Source organism: Hibiscus syriacus, unplaced genomic scaffold, assembly GCF_006381635.1.
Source record: "Hibiscus syriacus cultivar Baekdansim isolate YM2019G1 unplaced genomic scaffold, ASM638163v2 tig00116997_pilon, whole genome shotgun sequence".
Taxonomy (NCBI): domain Eukaryota; kingdom Viridiplantae; phylum Streptophyta; class Magnoliopsida; order Malvales; family Malvaceae; genus Hibiscus; species Hibiscus syriacus.
In genome coordinates this window covers 2,706,457-2,725,252 of record NW_024063513.1, presented here as the reverse complement: position 1 = coordinate 2,725,252, position 18,796 = coordinate 2,706,457, and the positions used below count along the sequence as shown (strand labels likewise).

Below are 18,796 nucleotides of genomic sequence, written 5' to 3'. Positions count from 1 at the left end.
CAACTCCTAAAACAAACACCAACCACAGGATCATAACCCAATCAAACGGCTGATAATAATCTACTAGAACCTTCCCCCTCTCCACTCTCCTTTATATCTTCCCCCTCCCATGTAAGTGTGCTTGTGCTCAGCTCGTGTCCATTACGTTGTTTTAGGGTTTTTTTTATTCAATTCATTACACTCTCGGTTACTTCACGAAAAGGTTATTCCCGATTTGAGTTCTGATCTGAAGTTTGGGATTTTTTGGTTTGATTTGAATTTTATTATTTTGTTAATATGATTTTGTTTTCGTTAAAAAACAGAAAATGACGAAGTGTTACCCAACTGTGAGCGAGGAATACCAGAAGGCAGTTGAAAAGGCTAAGAGGAAGCTCAGAGGTCTAATCGCTGAGAAGAACTGTGCTCCGCTCATGCTCCGTCTGGCGTAAGCTTCTCCTCTTTTTTATTTGGTCGTCTGATCTACAGTTTTGGACGTGAGAATGATGATATTGATGGATCGGACGGTGATCGTGGATTGCAGGTGGCACTCAGCTGGGACTTTCGATGTTAAGACCAAGACCGGAGGTCCATTCGGAACCATGAAGCAGCCTGCTGAGCTTGCACACGGTGCTAACAACGGCCTTGATATCGCCGTCAGACTTCTCGAGCCGATCAAAGAGCAGTTCCCCATCCTTTCCTACGCTGACTTCTATCAGGTTTTAGTTTGAATTGATCTGTCTTTTCTTTCTGATTTTTTGTTTTATTTTTTATTTAACTGATATTGACTGTTTTTTTCGTTGCTTGTTTGGATAACTTGCAGCTTGCTGGTGTTGTCGCCGTTGAGATTACCGGTGGGCCTGAAATTCCCTTCCATCCTGGAAGAGAGGTTAGCCAACTTAAACTATGCCCTCATTTCTGCAACAGTTTTTTTTTTGAAATGTTAATTCAATTTTGGATGTTATCGGTTTGGATCATGGTTTCTGACTTGATTCTTGAATGTAAATTCAAGGAAATATTATTCAACAGAGTAATGTCTATTTTGCCTCTATATATGGTGTACTACTAGATCGCTTTTAACTTTTTATAACGATTAGATGTATAAAAACAATAGTTTGTTTGTGATGTTTTTAGCAAATGTAGCAAATTTTATTTCTTGAAGCAATCAATACTATTACTCAATTTACTTATAAGTTTTTTACGACCAAATTCCAGGACAAGCCTCACCCACCACCTGAGGGCCGTCTTCCTGATGCTACCAAGGGTTAGTGTGTACAGTTTATTCTGGAATTTCTTTGTTTGACGTCTTTGATTTTGACGATTATCTTGATTTAATCTTGTGGCTAATATCTTGCAGGAGCTGATCACTTGAGGCAGGTCTTTGGTGCTCAAATGGGTCTCAGCGACCAGGATATTGTTGCACTTTCTGGTGGTCACACCCTGGTCTGTTAAAAAAACTTCAAATTCCCATGTTTCCTTTTAGTTTGAAATGTTATTCGTGTGCATCCTTTTAATGATGTATACGCTTCTTTGTTTTTGATATAGGGACGGTGCCACAAGGAGAGGTCTGGATTTGAGGGACCATGGACTGCTAACCCTCTCATCTTTGACAACTCTTACTTCAAGTGAGATTCTTTTTTTTCTTTCTTTCTTTTGAGTAATTCATTTTCCCTTTATCGATGCTAATAATAATATGTTGAGTTGATGCTAATCTGGTTATATTTTTCAGGGAGCTCTTGTCAGGAGAGAAGGAAGGCCTTCTGCAGTTGCCAACTGACAAAGTTCTCTTGTCTGACCCAGTTTTCCGTCCATTGGTTGATAAATATGCCGCCGTATGCCAACACTTCCCTTCATTATCAATGGCTCAATAGTTTCATACAATCTGTCGTTGAGAAGCTCAATTTTGTTTATTTATTTTGATGGATTTTCCCTATTTGCAGGATGAGGATGCCTTCTTTACTGACTATGCTGAAGCTCACTTGAAGCTCTCTGAGCTAGGGTAACCTTCGCTTTAATTTCTTGTTATTTGAATGATTTTATGCATGGTTTCACACGCCTTTTTTTTCTCCCTCTCTTTACTGATGGTTTCATTTTCATTTTGCAGATTTGCTGATGCATAAGCTTGTGGTTGTGGAATAGGATGAAGCCAACAACATTTGCCTCCCCGCAATGTATTGGGTTTTGTGATCTGAAAGAAGTTAGTGAATAGGCAGTTGTTGCTTGAAAACTCTTGGTATTTGTATTTTGTTGAACATTGTGGAGATATATGGCTCGATAAATAATATACAATTTCTAGCAATTGGCGCACTCATTTCACTTTTTAATTTCGACTTCTTGTTGGATAATGCTGATGTATGATTCGATACTGCACTGTAGCTTCGTGATATCTCAGCATGCTGTTACAGATTCTCTTCCTTCTTGATAATTCCGCTCTGCCTGTCATCTTTTATGTTTGAATGCTCTACTTTAAAGAAACTCTGTTAATCATTTGCATTTCCCATTCATAGTTTATGGCAGTTGGTTTGACCTTGCTTTGCAAATATTTAGTCCCCGATTGCACTTCCAATATTAGGATTGGGCCTTTTGGGATAATAACTCCAGAGCTTGACGTTAACTTTGATGGGGCCCTTTTCTCGCATCTATTAGAGGACCCTATATTCTTTTGGCATGACGGTATAAAATTTTGGGAAATGGGTTTGTTTCATTTACAATTAAGGCAAGAAGGCGTGATCAAGAAGTAATACAAATACTAGTAACTGTTTGTATTATTTTGAATCTGACCGTTTGTATTAGTTTGAATTTGAACAAAATGTAAAGTATGCAGTGTTGGTAAATATACTATTGTAAAATGAACATTCTTGCATCGATTAGATAATAGATAAATAAATTAAAAGACAAATTAAATTTATACATCAATATAAAAAATAAGAATTATGGTATAGTGGGAAGATAACAATATCGGTTAGAGATTTAAATCCTGACGGGTGCGAATAAAATAAATTGGGTTGGAAGGATACACCCACCTTTGCCGTAGTCGATCTCAATTGGTCGATTAATAATTCAGATATAGACTGTTATACCAAAAAAAAATATGAATTACTTTTTTAAAAAAATAAATTTTTGAAAAGTCAAAATAACCGAAAGAACAAAGAAAAAAATAGAAATAGAGGAAGATGCAGTGTGTAAAGATAGGGTTGTCTTTTACAGGAGTAACGTTGGGACATAACCATAAAAGAAATAATATCACTTCATAAAATTTCGAACAAATCATTTAAAAACTAATTTTGTTATTTGAAAATTTTGAATTGGTCTGAAAAATATCTGATGCAAATGACGGAATACCCACAAAGAAACATGATACTTATCAAATGTATGTGTGAATATAAATCAAATCAAATATTGATAACACACGTATAAACTGTATTTAACAGCTTAATAAGAATAAACTTAAACATTTCCTATTTAAACATTTTAAATATATATATTTAACTAATATAAAATATACTTGTCATTATCAATTACTACTCCGTTAGGGCAAACAAATATTAATTTTCAGGCAAAGTATATAAATAGCTCTCAGCTTTTAGGGTGCTTGCATTTTGGTCATCCAACTTTTGAAACTTGTAATATAGTAACGAACTTTTAGTTCGTTTTTCAATAAGGTCCTGCCATTACCTCATGTGTTTTTGTTGACGTGATACTTAACTCCCGTTAATCCCCATCTTCTTCTTCTTCCTCTCCTCCTCTCGCAGAAATAAAAACTAACCGTGTTATCCTTCGCTCTTTTTTCGTAGGGGCAACATCAGATGTTCAATGGGCTGGTAATGATGCTTTAGTTTACATTACAATGGATGAGATCCATCGGTCAGATAAGGTTTGGGTTTTAGTTTCCATGACTTATAGTTTTTGACTTATTCAGTTCCTACTGAAGATAGCTCTCCTTTTGTATTTTTCACATGCTTCTTAATGTTATTACTCAAAGCCTTCTATTCGTTACCCTGTCCATCATATTGTTTTCCTCCGGTAGTTTTCAACTTATTCATCTCTTCTGTACTCCTTGTACGGCAAACAACGACACTTACCCATTATGACCGTATAGCAGCTAGTGATTATTTTTGTTTTGTGATACACGTCTAATTTAGACCCCCACTCTGGAACACTTTCGTGTATTCTTTGATGTCAATAAACCGTTTTCAAATTTCTTCCTTTCCACTGATAACCAGAAACGTAAAGGTTGACCATCTGATTTGTTTACAGAGTTCTTCTAGACTGACGGCTTGAGTGTTTTGAGTTTTCAATGGATGTTCTCATTCTTACATGATGCAGTGAAAAATTCCAGATTCTTTATGTTTTCAATTATATATCCATTGTATGAACAACTTTGATTATGTGTTAAAAAAAGTTAATATCAATAATAGCTATAGAAACTTATATTTCTTTTTCAAAATATATCAAATCCAAATTATTCCTACATACACGTACGTATTTAAAATTAAAAATAAAATTTCAGCGGACTCAATCAGAAGGTTTTACAAAAAATTCCGCATGATTACTCCGTCGAATTTCAACCGTAGATCTAGAGGCGGCTACAATCTCATCCCTATGTCAAACGAGTCGCTCAGTTCCTCGCGCGTTTTCCATCCTCCTAATTCTCTCAACTCTTAAACTCTGCACCAAATCATTGGCTCCAATCTGAGGAGCATTGTAAGTATTACTCAATGATATGATCACGTATAATTATATATCTTTTTTAGTCAAAATTGAATACATATTTATTATATATTGATTTACAACATAATATTCTATTGTTTTTGATAAATTTAATAACTATAAATGTACATGTTTAGCTTTCAATTATCTCTCTCGTTCTTCTATGGCTTCTAATTTTGAATTAGCTTGAAAAGTCCAGAGAGAGGTTTTGTACTCCCTGATTTTTCCAACTTTCGAATCGCTGGAAGAAAACATTTTATTTCTTTCGTTTGAAATGGCACTGTTTGCAATTGCCTTTGACTATTAAGAGATATTTATTTAAACAAATAAAATTTTACTTGCACACGAGATTTTCAGCTTAAATCCAAAAGCTGGAATTGTAAGGTTGAAAGGCTCTATTTGAATGAAATTACAAAGTTAACATTCATTTAAAATATAGATGGTACTATCCAATTTGTTTCAAATATGTTAGCTTAAAATTAAAATTAGCTCCCTAATTATGTGTTTTGTTGTTGTTGTTTTACTTATCTATATCTTTTAATCAAAATAAATATCTAAATTATTATTTCATAATGATTTTGAGCCTATATTTTTCATTAATAAAATATTTTTAAAAATGAATTATCATAAAACATTTTTATATTTTTATTATAGTTTAAATTAATATCTTTCAAATATTTAATATTAATAAAATATAAATATAATTTAAATGTTGCTCCTAGTTTACACTACAAATCCATGGCCACCTAAAAGAAAAAAAGAATGAAGTCACTTGAGTTTTTAGGGACACACACGCAACCACAATCTTCTCGTTTGTCTAACATAATAAAGCTGAAAGCTGCAGCTGATTTTCCTCTTTATTCAACCAACACAATGTCGACACGTGATGCAATTTTCAGCCTTGATATTCGCTTCCATAGGTTATACTTTTGTTTCCTCTTTTGCTTTCTTAAACGTTGGATAAATTATACACTTATTTACTTACCTTTATTTTCTTTCCTATTTCACTTATCATAATTTTAATTTTTAATTTTATTTATTAAACTTTAAATATTAAATTTTTTTAATCATTCGTCCGTTTATTCGGTAACAGCAGGATGATGTAACTTTTTTTTTATTAATATATAATAATTATATATATTTTATTAATATTAAAACATGGTGTATAATATTTAAATAAAAAAATTAATCACCCCCACCCTCCCTTTCCCTTTCCCTCTCCCTCTCCACCCCACCCTCTCCGACCACCATCTTAATCGTCCCTTTTAGAACCACCATCGTCCCAATCAAGCTGCCATAAACCGCCCAATCAAAGCTTCAAAGATTCCATTTTGACCCATAACTCAAAAGTTCCTTTTTTCCCCCATTCGAACAAACAGAGAATAAAAGAGAAATTGAGGAAGGTTGAGGTTGTGGAAAGGAAATTGAGAGTGATTGTGGAGGGCAAAATGGGGAGGAAATTGTTGGTGGGGTTGATGGGAAATGAATTGAGGGTGATGTTTGAGGTTAAAATGGACTTTGGCCACTATGGCCAAGTGGTGTCTTTCTTCAAACCCCAACGGCAATTCAATCCACCATAACAGTTTTCCAAGCTCTATCAATAGATCGTCAAGTTGGTCCCAATTTCAAGATGCCTACAACTTCAATTATTTCGTGGATCAAGTATCTTCATCAATCTTCGTAGCCGTCTTCGATCGTGACTAATTTCATCAATCTACAGGATGGTTGCCTCCAGACATAAACAATGGGAGGGTAAATAATTTGTGTTGGATCTTAGTTACAGCAGGGTTACCGAGTTTTATCTACTATTTGTTGCGTGCCAAGCTGTTTATCAATTTATTGAAAAGGAAGAGGATGCTAATTCCAGATCTGATACATGATGTTGCAGAAGAGATATGTGGAGCAAAATTCACTTTTATTCTTCCTAAACGAAAAAGGTGAATAATCATTTGTTCAATTGGTATATAGTTTGTCTTTTTCTATCAAATAAAAAAAATTTGAAAGAGAGACATTTTCCTAATTTGAAAGAAAGTTGATGATTTGTACGAGTTTTGCATATCAATCATGTATTTTGCATTAAAAATCTGGAAAGTGTTGTGTTGGTTCACCTTCTTAATGCATTCTGATGCAGTGTACTATTATTAATGATTAAAAATGGGTTGCCCTAAGTTCATTTTTGGCAAATGCTTTCTTTTGTGCTATCTTTCATCGATCATGTAAAGAAAAAGGTACCGGAGATCCATAACTTTTCCACACGCAAAAAGCAGCTGTCTGAAATCTATTCACTACTAAGACCATTTTACAGCATGTTCATGAAAGTCTCTTCAATTTGGAGAAGTCGGACAGAAGGAAAAAAAAGGGGTAGAGAAGACGGCCCCCAGCAACTACACACTACTTGGTGAAATCACAACATGAGAATACTCCTACTTGCAAAGACTGGAAACTAGCATGCGCAATGGCAAGATTTAAGGATTTTGCATGTTCCAACAAAAGGGTATACGGTCGACACGTCAGACGATCATAAACTAACAACAGCGCTTGACTTTGGACCGTTTGATGAACAGCTTTCTACCTCAGTTGCATAAGTTTTAGTCTTGCTCTTGCCAAACCTCCATTTCTAATACCTACAGGCTCCTATAGTCTATAACAGTGACTTCATCCTCAGGTGCATCTAGATCTTGATAACTGCATGAAAAAAATCAGGAGAAGCTTTACAAATCTGACAGCATAAAATACTAAAAAAATGTAATAAAACTTCATCCAACTGTGGTGTCGCCACAGTTGGGGAGTTGAGATCGTCACACCACTATATGCGAAGAGACGACGTCTATATAATCCAAATTACAGAAAAATAGCATATATGTTCTCTCTCTTCCAAAACTATATGAGGGAAACTGCTCAGATACAGTGAGTTCGATGGGAAAAGCGGTCAAGGAAGGAATGTGATGATCTGCGAGCATATTTCAATGTCGATATAGATTTCAGAAGGTGAGGAACAGCATTTGATATCACATTACACAGAAACTGGAGTCACTTTGTGATTTGTAATTGGCAAGTTCCCCACCACATTTCTAAAATCCATTGGAGGAACAGCACAGATGATAGATCCCAACACTAAACAATTAAAATATATTTTAAACTAATGAAATCACAAACTTTAGAAACATGAACTGAACTGTCTAATTCTGCATTCAAATAGACAGTATTAAGGTTAACCACTACAAGTAAAATAGCTGCCATACATTCCAATGGTTTTAGAACAGTCTCAAGAGAACTTACCTTCTTAAGTGACGAGGATCCTGCTGGAAGCCAGGAGGCAAAAGAAAGGGGGTTGGTCCACTTACATTAGATCCAGGACGTCCACCACTACAATGGCCTTCAAAAGGAGGACCACCTCGCTCTCTGAACACCTGAATTGCAAGTTCAGGTGGAGCTGGAACGAAGGGCCCCAAAGGACTGCAATTACACACGTATAAGACTACAAGAAAATAATAAGCTAATTACAGCTACGTGTAGAACAACACTATACCTACCCAGCACCAGGAACAGGCATCAATACTGGCGGAGGCGCAGTATCTGAAGAAAATGGAGCTCCAACATGCATCCCTTGACCACCAAAAGCATCAAACATTGAATCATCACGATTGCCCTCATCAGCACCATCATTGTTGGATGGAAAATTGCTCGATTGAGGATTCTCAGACCCATCATACCTATCACTAATATTTTCTCGATTATCTCGCGCTCTACGTAACCCACGTTCATCTTTTAAGCCATTTTCTAGCATTTTTCGTCTTGGAGGCTTGTCCTTCACCAAAAAAAAATCATAAAAAGGAGGGGAAAATGAGGTTAGATAGAAGCAGAAACACATATCAAAACAAAACCAGCTATAGCATACAGGTAGAGATTGCAGCATAACAGGTGTCCCCCCAGGTGCATCTGAATCACTGTGAATGGAAACAATGCATATCTTATACACAATCGTTAAGATGAAAAACAAATATAAGCAGCATGTAAGACAACTTACTTCATGTAATTCTGGTAATAAAGCTCTTCACGAACTTTAGACGTTAGCTCCATCACAAGCCCTGGATGCTTAAGTTTAAGATGCTTGTGCACAAACTCTGCAGTATGAAAGAGCTTTGTGCAACCCTTAGCACCACAACCATACTTCCAACCATACTTTTCATCCCTAATCTTCCGGACAAAAGGATCCAAAACTTCAACTGACGCAGCATCTATTTTGTCCTTAGCAGTCATCAATTCCAAAGGATCTTGACCCCTCAATCTCTCTTGCCAGCATGAGTCAAGTTTCTTTTTCCACTCAGATTCGTTATTAGTAACATCAGAACTCTTTCCCTCTGTTCTCACGTGCCTGAGACCTTTAGCTTCACTTGTTTCAATCATTCCATAATAATCCAAGCCATGGACATGCCACAAGTATGTTATAAGAGTATCAAGAAGCTCAACACTCTCCAGGCCTTTCAAAGAAGTCGAACCACGTATAATAACCACCGGACCAGTCAAACTACCATGAGATTTATCTCTATTTGTATTGTCATTATCAGACCCCCATAATATATTTCCCTCAATTCCTTTTTCAGAATCCAGTTTATATACAAGGTCCTGTGCTTGTTCGATGTCAATCTGAATTCTTCTGGGATCAGAGCTGATTGGGTGAGCCTTTGGAGCTGAGGAAAGGATATCAATCTCTTTTGTAGATCCTTTACCATGCCGCCTTCTTTTTCCACCAATGTCAGCTTCGTCTTCAGAATTAGGATCACCGTCCTGGCCTGGCTTAATTGATAACAAGGGATTGAAACCAGGACTTCTGCATCACAAATATAAAGTATTGGTCAGCAGCTGGAAAATAAGTGGCAGAGAGCCTGGTTGAATATTCAAAACTAAAGTAAGTGAACATGAAGTTCCATCTTACAAGTCCAAGGTTCCATTGTGCAGATCAAGCAAAAACTCCTTTGCAACTTTACGTGCAAGTTCATCCCTCCTAAAAAGGAAAACCAAAAAGAAAACATAAATAAATAAATAATCGAACAATAGCATGATAAATTGACACCAAAACCATCAACAACATCACACAACAAAAGCATGACAGATGGCATCCTTTGGCTTACAAACAAATTCCTTAACTGATACATCATGAAATATACAAGTACAACTAACCTTTCAATAACAGTGACCAAGTTTGTTGGATGATATTTGTCTTTCAACCTAAATACATAAGCAATTTTACTTGGAACAATGAGCTGAACAGATAAGCAGGAAATTAGTTAACAATGGGATGTACCATTCCTCATCCTTGTGAGCATAAAAAAATGCTCGTTTTTGGGTTGATATATACTCTGACTTGTATTCTTGGTGCCTTCACAGTAATAAGTCATAGTTAATATTCCAATTTGTTTACGCCGCAAGTCTCAAACAAGATAAACCTAACAGATAATGTTATTTCTCATTTGTACCTCCTCTCAGCTTCTGCTGGTAGTATATCATCCTCAAGCTCTTGAATGAATTGCTTTTATGACATTAATCCTTCTCTGAAAAATTACTTGTCATATTATTGTATAAAATGATAAGAACTTTTCGATCTTCTCCTCAATAAAAGAGAATTTGAATATTACAATGCAATGAAATAAAAAGTAGAGAGTTCGTAAAGATGGAAAGCTAACCTTTGAGTACTCCTCGAACCGAAAGTGTTACCAGAACCACCAAGGCCAGCTTCCCAATCTGCAGAAGCAATATCATTTGACAAACTAAAAGAAATCGGCACAAATAGAAAAGATGGGTAAAAGGTTTGTTGCCGCTGTATTATACAATGATGCAACATCAGAACGTCATAAAGAACAATGTACTCATCATAGAGTCATCATTAACTGCATGTATGCATCATTTCATAGATGCCCAACATTACTTTGATGATATGTATTTCAATACATTCCAAACCGACACTGCAATCCAAGAAAAGCAATAAAGCAAACCTGAATGCAAAAGACCAGTTTTTAGTTTTGCCCATTCTCAATCTACAATTATAGTAAATTCATAACTCACCACATGAAAACAAGCTTTCCATACAAGAAGCATTTGCTAGCTTCAAAAAAGAATTATATTTAAAAGTTAATTATCCCCATTATTAATACTAATAATAATCAATCAAGATTTTATATTAACAACTGAAACTGAAAAATTAAGTACAAGATGACAGTCAATAATTGTCATGTAACCTTTTAAATTATAATAATAACATAACATGAGGGAGGCATAAAATACAAAATGGTCATATCAAAAGTGCTGCAAGTGCAATAATTTAAGTTAGAGGAAACTTTAAAATTTTTAAGCAATTTCAAGAAAGAATCACCTTGATAGCCACCGGAAGAGCGACCTGAGTACCAACCACGAGGTCTTCCCGTCATCTCACTATCATATCCACCACCGTAGTCATACCCAAACCTACACCATAAGAATTGTTTTACAGCATGAGCAAAATCTGAATATAACTAAAACTGCCAAGTGTAAATTATCATTTATGAATTCCTCCTAACTGATGGCAACTAGTATACGGACATGGGCAGAATTCCAGAGTCAAAATATTGAATTGTATAGTCATATACGTAAGATATACTACTGCATACAAAGCTACACAAAGAAACTGAACTGATGATCCCTCTCAGATAACATTATAGAAAATGAAAAGTCTGTGTCAGAAATAAGTTCATAAGACTTCATAACATTAAGCACAAGAAAATACCAAAGACTGTTAAAAGCAATAGTTCAAATGCTTTATAGCTAAGCTAAATTAAGCTCTATTATTTTACAGTCAAATCGAGGCTAAATCTAAAATTAAAATGAAAGATTACTTTCTATCTCCAGGTCCAAATCTTCCTCTAGGGCTCCTTCTTCTCCCTTCATATCCTCCATCCTCACGCCTAGACCTCTTATGAGGCGGTGACCTCCGCGGAGGAGGCGAGTGCCTCCTATCCCGATAACTCAATGGTGATGGCGGAGGGCTAATGCTGCTGCGCCGCCTGTAGTTTCTCTCCCTGGGAGGTGGAGGTGGAGGTGGAGGTGGAGGAGAGCGATTGCGATTGCGATCGAAGTAGTCGCGTTCCCGTTGCTCACGCGAGTCTCGGTCGCGCCTTCCTGGTGGAGGCGGCGATGCAGCAGAGGAGTTGGGATCATCAGATGATGGGGGCTGTTTGTTGTTACTATTGCTGTCCTTACGGTTGCCACTGCGACGGCGGTCAAATGAATCTCCCGGCATATTTATGACTTCCGTCATGACGGGAGGTAAAACAAAACCCTAGAAAGATAGATAAAGGAAATGGAAAAGGTTTTGTTAAAATGACTTCTTCGGATAGTGAAGATCGAGCACCGAGCGCCGAGCGGAGTCACGGAGGAGTAGCAAAAAGCAGTTATAACCGCCTTAGCTTATTGGAACTGAGTTTGGTCTCTATTATTCCATTATATTGGTTTTAATTAAGGTGAAATATTGCGTTTATAAAAATGTTTATATGAATATTACAGTAGATATTGAAGTGGTTTTTAATAAAAATGGATTTTGGTAAAATTATTATTAGATAGTGGATAATTTTATTTTATATTTTTAAGGTAAAATTAAAGGAAATTATCTGAACTAAAATAAAATGTTTTAAAATTTAATTATATAATAAAATAAAATAAACTGATGAGTATAAGGAATATTTTTTTGATTAATTAAGGAATATATTTAAATTATATTGATATTTAAAATATAAGTATAAAAAAATAAAATTTAGAGATCTAAATGAAAAAAAATAATATCGTCTGTTTAATTTAAAAAAATTATTTATTAATCATATTATATCTTTAATTTCATTCCTTTTTAATTGATAATATCAGAATTAATTTTCTATGATTTTAGTTTGATTGTATTTTTTATTTTCACTATAAAATCTAATTGAAAGTACAATAAATTACAAAAAAGTAGAATAATATTTTCAAAAATATTACAGTAAAATTATACGTAGCAAATTTTTATAAATTGTTATATATTTTAATTGAAATTTATTTTGGGCCATAAATGGTAACTTTGGGTTGGCCTAACCCTAAAAACCTAAAGTCGGGCATCGATAAATTTGTTTAGGTTTTAGGGTTTCTTACCATGTTGTGGTGAGCCATTTGTGGCTGCCGCATTCACTCCCCGCCCCCGTCTCACCGAAGCTCTTCCGTCGTCGAAAATGGTTGCCACCAAGAAGACCGTAAAATCCCATCTCTATTTTTTTTCGTTTTAATTTTCTACTCTTATGAGTAATTTTTTGAAAACATGCTAACCAGTAGATTTATTGCGGTGTTTGATGAAATGCAGAAGAAGACTCATGAGAGCATCAACAACAGATTGACTCTCGTTATGAAGAGTGGAAAATACACATTGGGTTACAAAACCGTCCTCAAATCTCTCAGAAACTCCAAGGTATTGGACAGCGCTGCACAGTGATTTACGGTTTCTAAACCATGGAGCTTTCTGATTGACAGTATCGAACAACTCCAAATGATGGGATTTTTATTTTTTCATGGTGAAGTGAAGTTGAATGGATTTCATCTTGGTTAAATTAGTGTATAACATGGATGGCATGAGAGATTTTTTAAGATTATTTTTATTATTTGATTGCTGCATTTCTGATGTTGATCGATTTAGCTTTGGAAGATGGATATTCATATATAAATTATAATGCTTTTTAGGTAAGTTGATTATCATTGCCAACAATTGCCCTCCTCTTAGAAAGTCGGAGATCGAGTATTATGCAATGTTGTGCAAGGTTGGAGTTCACCACTACAATGGAAGTATGTTCCTTAACCTATCTCGCTCTTGCAGCTACATACTTGAATACTTATTTGTGTCATGATTTGAATACTTGTATATGGGAGTGATTTCTGTATCAACATTAAACAAAGCAGATTTTCGATAAGATCAGCTAATTAGTTCAGCTATATCTTGCTCCGGCATCAGTACAACCAATATTCGACAAGCACCTCCTAAATATATTGAATAACTTAAAGCTCGTTCACTGTGTATCATTCTATTCTTTAGTTATTCTCTTAAGTCTTGCATTTGAAGATATTTCTGATAATTTTAAGATGAGCAACTAACAAAAAATCTTCATGCCAAAGCCCTTTAAAGAAGGGACCAAACCGGCGTGATCCATTTCTTGTGTTCCTTATCTTCGTAGTATCTTACATACCTTATTCATCCGTTCATGTCTCATGAAGTGATGATTTTGTTGCTTCAAATTCTAAAGAGTATTCAACAATATGAGTAAATGCGTGTGCTCTTTTTTCTTTTTCTTTTTTCGCAGATAACGTAGACTTGGGCACTGCTTGTGGCAAATATTTCAGAGTGTGCTTCCTTAGCATTGTCGACCCTGGTATATATAACGACGCTTTTTAACATTTTGGATTTCCCTACTTTGCATCCGTCTAAAGTTCCGATCGTGGTAAATATCGATTGTGTTTTTCAGGTGACTCTGATATCATTAAGAGCATGCCTGGTGAGCGGTGATCACTAAGCTGTAGGGGGAAGAACTCATCTTCACAGGCTTTGTTCTGATAGTTTCTATTTTTGAGTATCTGGAAACATTGTTGATGTTAAAGAGAAGTTATTCTGAAATTCCTTTCATTGTAGTGTTCGATGTGGGACAGCTCCCATGTGTTAGTATTTTTTTTGATGGATTTCTTTTAAAATCATCTCATATGATTTTTTTTTTTTTTGGAGTAGATTCTTAATACAGTAAAGATACGGGACGGAGGTATCACATCGGAATGCTTTCTAACTATAATTGACTGACTTTAAACGAATTCAGAAATTACATCAAACACAATGAAAGGGAATGGAGTTTAAAGGAATAGAGGACATTTTAAAATGACTTTCAAGTTTTAGCCTAATGAACTGATTTAAATTTAAATCTTTATAATAAAATATTTTTTATATCTTCTGAGATTTTTATTTTCACTACAAATTCTTGTTCTTAGACCGGATTTTAATAAATCGAATCTTTCGATAATTTTATTCTTATAAAAAAATTTAAATATACATTTTTTATCTTAGTTCAATTTTACATACATATAAAAAAGTATTTTATTTTATTTTATTTGTTATAAGAATATTTATAATTAAATATTGTTGCTGAAATATATTTTTATTTAATAAACATATATTTCCTTAATCTTTTTTAAAAGTAAATACTGAAAATTTTGTTTGAAAATAAAAATAATATGAAAATATCTTTGTAAACAATCTCACGTGTTCGTCTTCCCCCTTAACGTGAAAACAAGTTCCTTTTTTTTTACTATTAATAAAAAAATCATTTTTCATTAACACAAACCAAATAATTTTGATGATAAAAGAACGGTAATTATTTTGATTTTGGTATGGGTATCAAGAATAATACAGTATAAACGTTTAATATTAAATAATTAAAAATTATATTTAAACATATATATATATATCATATTTAACATGATTACTAAAAAAACTCCCTTTTTTTACTGTAAAATGAAAAATCGATTATATTTTAATGGAAAATTTGAAGAAACTGTTGCAAAACCTATCGTTCGTTCTTCTGGTATTGTATTACCTAATTTCATTTCATTTTCAGATCTCTTTCTCATAAGGTTCAGCTAACACCAAAACAACCCATTTATCCCTCCATCGTTTTTCCACCCAAAAAAGAAAAATAATACACAACTACCAAGGTAATATATAAAAGTATTCTTTGAATCAAATTTATCCCCAGGGAATCCCAAATTCTTAATCTCCGTTCACGCTGATACAAAATCATTCATGGAGAGTTTCAGCGCTGAAGATCTGTCAACCATAGGCGGCATAGCGACTGTGTCTCTTCTTCATTCTTTCATTCCTACCCATTGGCTTCCATTCTCTATCGTCGGCCGTGCCCAAAAATGGACCCTTTCTCGTACCCTTTTCGTCAGTAAGCTCCCTTCATCTCACTGTATTTGCTTTTAGATCTCTAATTTGGATATGCTTGTACCCAGATTTAAAACACACCCACACACTTTATTTACGGTGGGAAATTTGTCATTTCTTTAGTTCTTGTGATCATAATTTTACCATGCTTAAATATCACAATTGATTCTAATATGTTGATTTGTAGTGGATTTGCTCTGGGTTTCTTTAATTTGAGCAAAACTAAGATATTTTGTTGCAGATAGTTAGACATAAGGGAACCAAATCCAGTTGGACGTTTAATCTCTTGGCATTGCTTTGATCGTTCTTCTTTATCTTTGTATTATTGTTTATGCGCAGCCGCATTTGGAGCAGTTCTGCATGTAATATCCACTTCGATTCTAGGTATAGCAGCCATAACTATGGCAAACACAATCGCTGGTGAAGAAACAGTGCATAAACTTGCTTCAATTTTGCTCATAGTTCTTGGTGGTAGCTATATACTGTTGTTTTTGTCTGGTAAGGGTGGACATAGTCATTCTCATAACCAACCCATGGAGAAAATGGCCGTAGCTGGCCTTGTCCTTGTTCCGGCGTTGTCTCCTTGTGCAACCACCCTCCCTGTGTTTCTAGCTGTCGGAAATTCGTCTTCGATGATGATACTTGCCATCATAGTGCTGCTATTCAGGTATACATGACAAAGGATTCTAATTTTTTCTTTTTATTTTTTGAATTGTTTATTAAATTTGATTTTTGTATATAAATTTAGTTTGCATTTGGTAATGGTGGTAATCTAAAGAGAGCTTGTTTTCGTGTGTTTCCAATGCTTATATAGCATTGTCAGTTATCCATAAACTGGTGTTAGTACCGTCTGGTTAGTTTTGATGTATATCTTCATCATGCATATTAATTTTAATCTTTTTTAAGGTAAATTAGCAAATGAAGATAGTTTTGATCATATTAATATGTTTAGCAGAAACTTAGAATACATAAGGGCACGGGGATAGAGGCTGATCTGTGCTATTTAAAGAATTCGTGGAAGATATCTAAAACGGTTACTTTGTTTCTTGAAAACAGTTTGAATGATTTTTGTATTTTTCAGTAGCATCCACCATTTTTCGTGGACCTGAGATGTTCACATTATACTTTACTCTTTCTGCAATAATTTTCTACAACTGACTCTAGTTTCAACCTATATAATCTACATTGAAATTCTTAACATTAATTGGTAACTATATAGCGTTTTTTGCATAAGATTTTAATATTATGAGGAGCTGATTTAAGTTGGGTCAAATAAAAATGGTTTTCATGTAAGAATTCACTAGCCCTTGTCTGTGTTTCACCAGAGATATATTGAATGTCGATAATCTACGGGTATAATTAGGTTTTGGTTAATCAGACAAGATAATGTATAGATGGCATGGTCTGCTATAAGCTAGGTTTTACTCACATGGCTAACTGATGTTGGCGTTGCCTTTGCAGCACCATAGCAGTGATGACCTCCCTGGTGGCTTTATCCTTCTACGGTGCTAGCCAACTCAAGTTCCATTGGGTGGAGCGATACGACAAAGTTCTTGTGGGTTCAGTTCTATGCTTGGTAGGGATCTTAACACTCATTTTTCACGATCATGATGGAGGCGAAGGCTTGCATGGACATCACGTGCACAGGAAAATCATTGGTCTTTGACGGCAACATCCTGCAAGCTTATGTTTTTGGTTAGAGTATGGCATCATCCAATTTAAACCATCATTGTGCCTCAAGTGGATTACAAGAATGTTCTCTTCTTGCTAGCAAGTCTTGTCTATGTTTATAGTATGGCCACTTTGCCGGCAATGGTAATCTGAATTGAATGATCTGGAGATACAATGAATTGTTGTTATTCCTTTTTTACCCTTATTGTTTTTTGGTCAAGGCCGGGGAAGGGAATTTGATCCCGAAGCTTGGCCACTGGTTCTCAAATTATCTATGTTATCCCTAAGCTATTGTATAAATCAGATCCATCTAAAGGGACACGGTTTCTTCTGCCCATCACTTTTGTCTTGAAGTTCAACAGCTAGTTATCTAAGTAACTAAGAAAGTGTGATGTTTGTCTTATAACTTGGCATTTTTTTTATGTTTCCTAACTTTGTTTGCCATTTTCTACTTGTTTTGCCCCAGACTGGACAATTATCACTTTAATAATAAAATATTTGGTTTTATATTAACTCTCTATAGTTGTGTTAGGTTCACATCATTTCTTTATTTGGGCCTTAAATTTCTTTAAAGTGATTCGGTTTTTGGAAAAACTTGAATGGGTTTTTGATAAATTAATGGATAAAATCCGAAAAAAGTAGTGATAAATATACGGATCATTAATGGGGGATCAAAATTAAATGGAAGATTCTTTGGTGAAAGCTAAGCTAGAAAAGCTAGTGGTAAAATATTTCACCTGCATAAAAAACCAAAGAAAAAATGTCTGGGATTAATCAAAAAAACTTTCCTAGGTCAAAATCAAACAACAAGGCACCACCAACTCGACCGGCTATTTAGTTCATCAATTCATTGCATGTTTCATTTCAATAAATTTATGATAAAAGAAATTCAATTAATCAATTATCTGATTTTAAAAACTATTCAACAGCCAGAAGCACAAATCATTGTTCTTTCTTACTTCTTTAGTGTTCATTAAATGTGTCTGCAATTTACGACCACATTGAAAACCAGACCACCTAACACATTTTGTTCCCACACGCACACACGCTCCCTTATCTCCCCTCCTTTATCTCACTCTTTAACATGGCTTTTCTCCCCTAGCTCACTGATCTTTCCCTGCATCTTTAGCCTTCTCTTTACTTAATATAACTTCCCATTTCACTACATTTTGGTGTACTTCCCTTGCAACTTCCTAAGTCATTTAAGGTTCAAGATTCTTACTTTTAGGCTTTTAGCTACCCCTTTTCCACGGTTTGTCTCTTCTTCCCTTGTTGCCAGGCATTATCGTTTCCCTTCTCACTCTCAGGCTCAGCTACTTTGTGTGATGTAAGTCTTTTTTTTAATATATTTCTGGTGTTTTGGAGCTTGTTACACTTGGTTTGGGTTTCAGTTTATCTCAATGGACATGGGTTATGAAGTTCATTAATTGGCCCCTTAGATTAGTTTCAAAAGGAAGCATCTATGGC

General features: G+C 34.9%; 3 protein-coding genes and 1 pseudogene across 3 annotated transcripts; 3 read left to right on the top strand and 1 right to left on the bottom strand.

The window, feature by feature from the left end:
• Window positions 1–19: 19 nt before the first annotated feature.
• On the top strand, window positions 20–2,140 carry LOC120193889 (L-ascorbate peroxidase, cytosolic). Its single transcript, XM_039196312.1, has 10 exons — window positions 20–202; window positions 301–424; window positions 521–695; window positions 800–865; window positions 1,192–1,240; window positions 1,334–1,419; window positions 1,522–1,601; window positions 1,706–1,808; window positions 1,917–1,975; window positions 2,081–2,140. Exons 2-10 carry the CDS (start codon window positions 306–308, stop codon window positions 2,094–2,096), a joined length of 753 nt encoding a protein of 250 aa, XP_039052243.1. The 5' UTR covers window positions 20–202; window positions 301–305; the 3' UTR covers window positions 2,097–2,140.
• A 4,859-nt stretch (window positions 2,141–6,999) lies between these two features.
• On the bottom strand, window positions 7,000–12,112 carry LOC120193888 (annotated as a pseudogene).
• A 654-nt stretch (window positions 12,113–12,766) lies between these two features.
• Window positions 12,767–14,343, top strand: LOC120194299 (60S ribosomal protein L30-like). Its single transcript, XM_039196638.1, has 6 exons — window positions 12,767–12,935; window positions 13,043–13,167; window positions 13,210–13,280; window positions 13,417–13,518; window positions 14,031–14,099; window positions 14,193–14,343. The coding sequence occupies exons 1-6, from the start codon at window positions 12,915–12,917 to the stop codon at window positions 14,231–14,233; spliced, it is 429 nt and encodes a 142-aa protein (XP_039052569.1). The 5' UTR covers window positions 12,767–12,914; the 3' UTR covers window positions 14,234–14,343.
• Window positions 14,344–15,514: 1,171 nt separating this feature from the next.
• On the top strand, window positions 15,515–17,671 carry LOC120193977. Its single transcript, XM_039196388.1, has 3 exons — window positions 15,515–15,662; window positions 15,998–16,325; window positions 17,120–17,671. The coding sequence occupies exons 1-3, from the start codon at window positions 15,515–15,517 to the stop codon at window positions 17,322–17,324; spliced, it is 681 nt and encodes a 226-aa protein (XP_039052319.1). The 3' UTR covers window positions 17,325–17,671.
• Window positions 17,672–18,796: the final 1,125 nt, after the last annotated feature.

What these genes read in the sequence shown, in the direction of transcription:
- LOC120193889 (XM_039196312.1), top strand. Translation starts at nt 306, where the DNA reads ATGACGAAGTGTTACCCAACTGTGAGCGAGGAATACCAGAAGGCAGTT. An exon ending in CCTACGCTGACTTCTATCAG is followed by an intron (nt 696 to 799) that starts GTTTTAGTTTGA and finishes GATAACTTGCAG; the next exon opens with CTTGCTGGTGTTGTCGCCGT. An exon ending in TCTTCCTGATGCTACCAAGG is followed by an intron (nt 1,241 to 1,333) that starts GTTAGTGTGTAC and finishes AATATCTTGCAG; the next exon opens with GAGCTGATCACTTGAGGCAG.
- LOC120194299 (XM_039196638.1), top strand. Translation starts at nt 12,915, where the DNA reads ATGGTTGCCACCAAGAAGACC. An exon ending in TGGTTGCCACCAAGAAGACC is followed by an intron (nt 12,936 to 13,042) that starts GTAAAATCCCAT and finishes GATGAAATGCAG; the next exon opens with AAGAAGACTCATGAGAGCAT. An exon ending in AGTTCACCACTACAATGGAA is followed by an intron (nt 13,519 to 14,030) that starts GTATGTTCCTTA and finishes CTTTTTTCGCAG; the next exon opens with ATAACGTAGACTTGGGCACT.
- LOC120193977 (XM_039196388.1), top strand. Translation starts at nt 15,515, where the DNA reads ATGGAGAGTTTCAGCGCTGAAGATCTGTCAACCATAGGCGGCATAGCG. An exon ending in TTCTCGTACCCTTTTCGTCA is followed by an intron (nt 15,663 to 15,997) that starts GTAAGCTCCCTT and finishes GTTTATGCGCAG; the next exon opens with CCGCATTTGGAGCAGTTCTG. An exon ending in ATCATAGTGCTGCTATTCAG is followed by an intron (nt 16,326 to 17,119) that starts GTATACATGACA and finishes TTGCCTTTGCAG; the next exon opens with CACCATAGCAGTGATGACCT.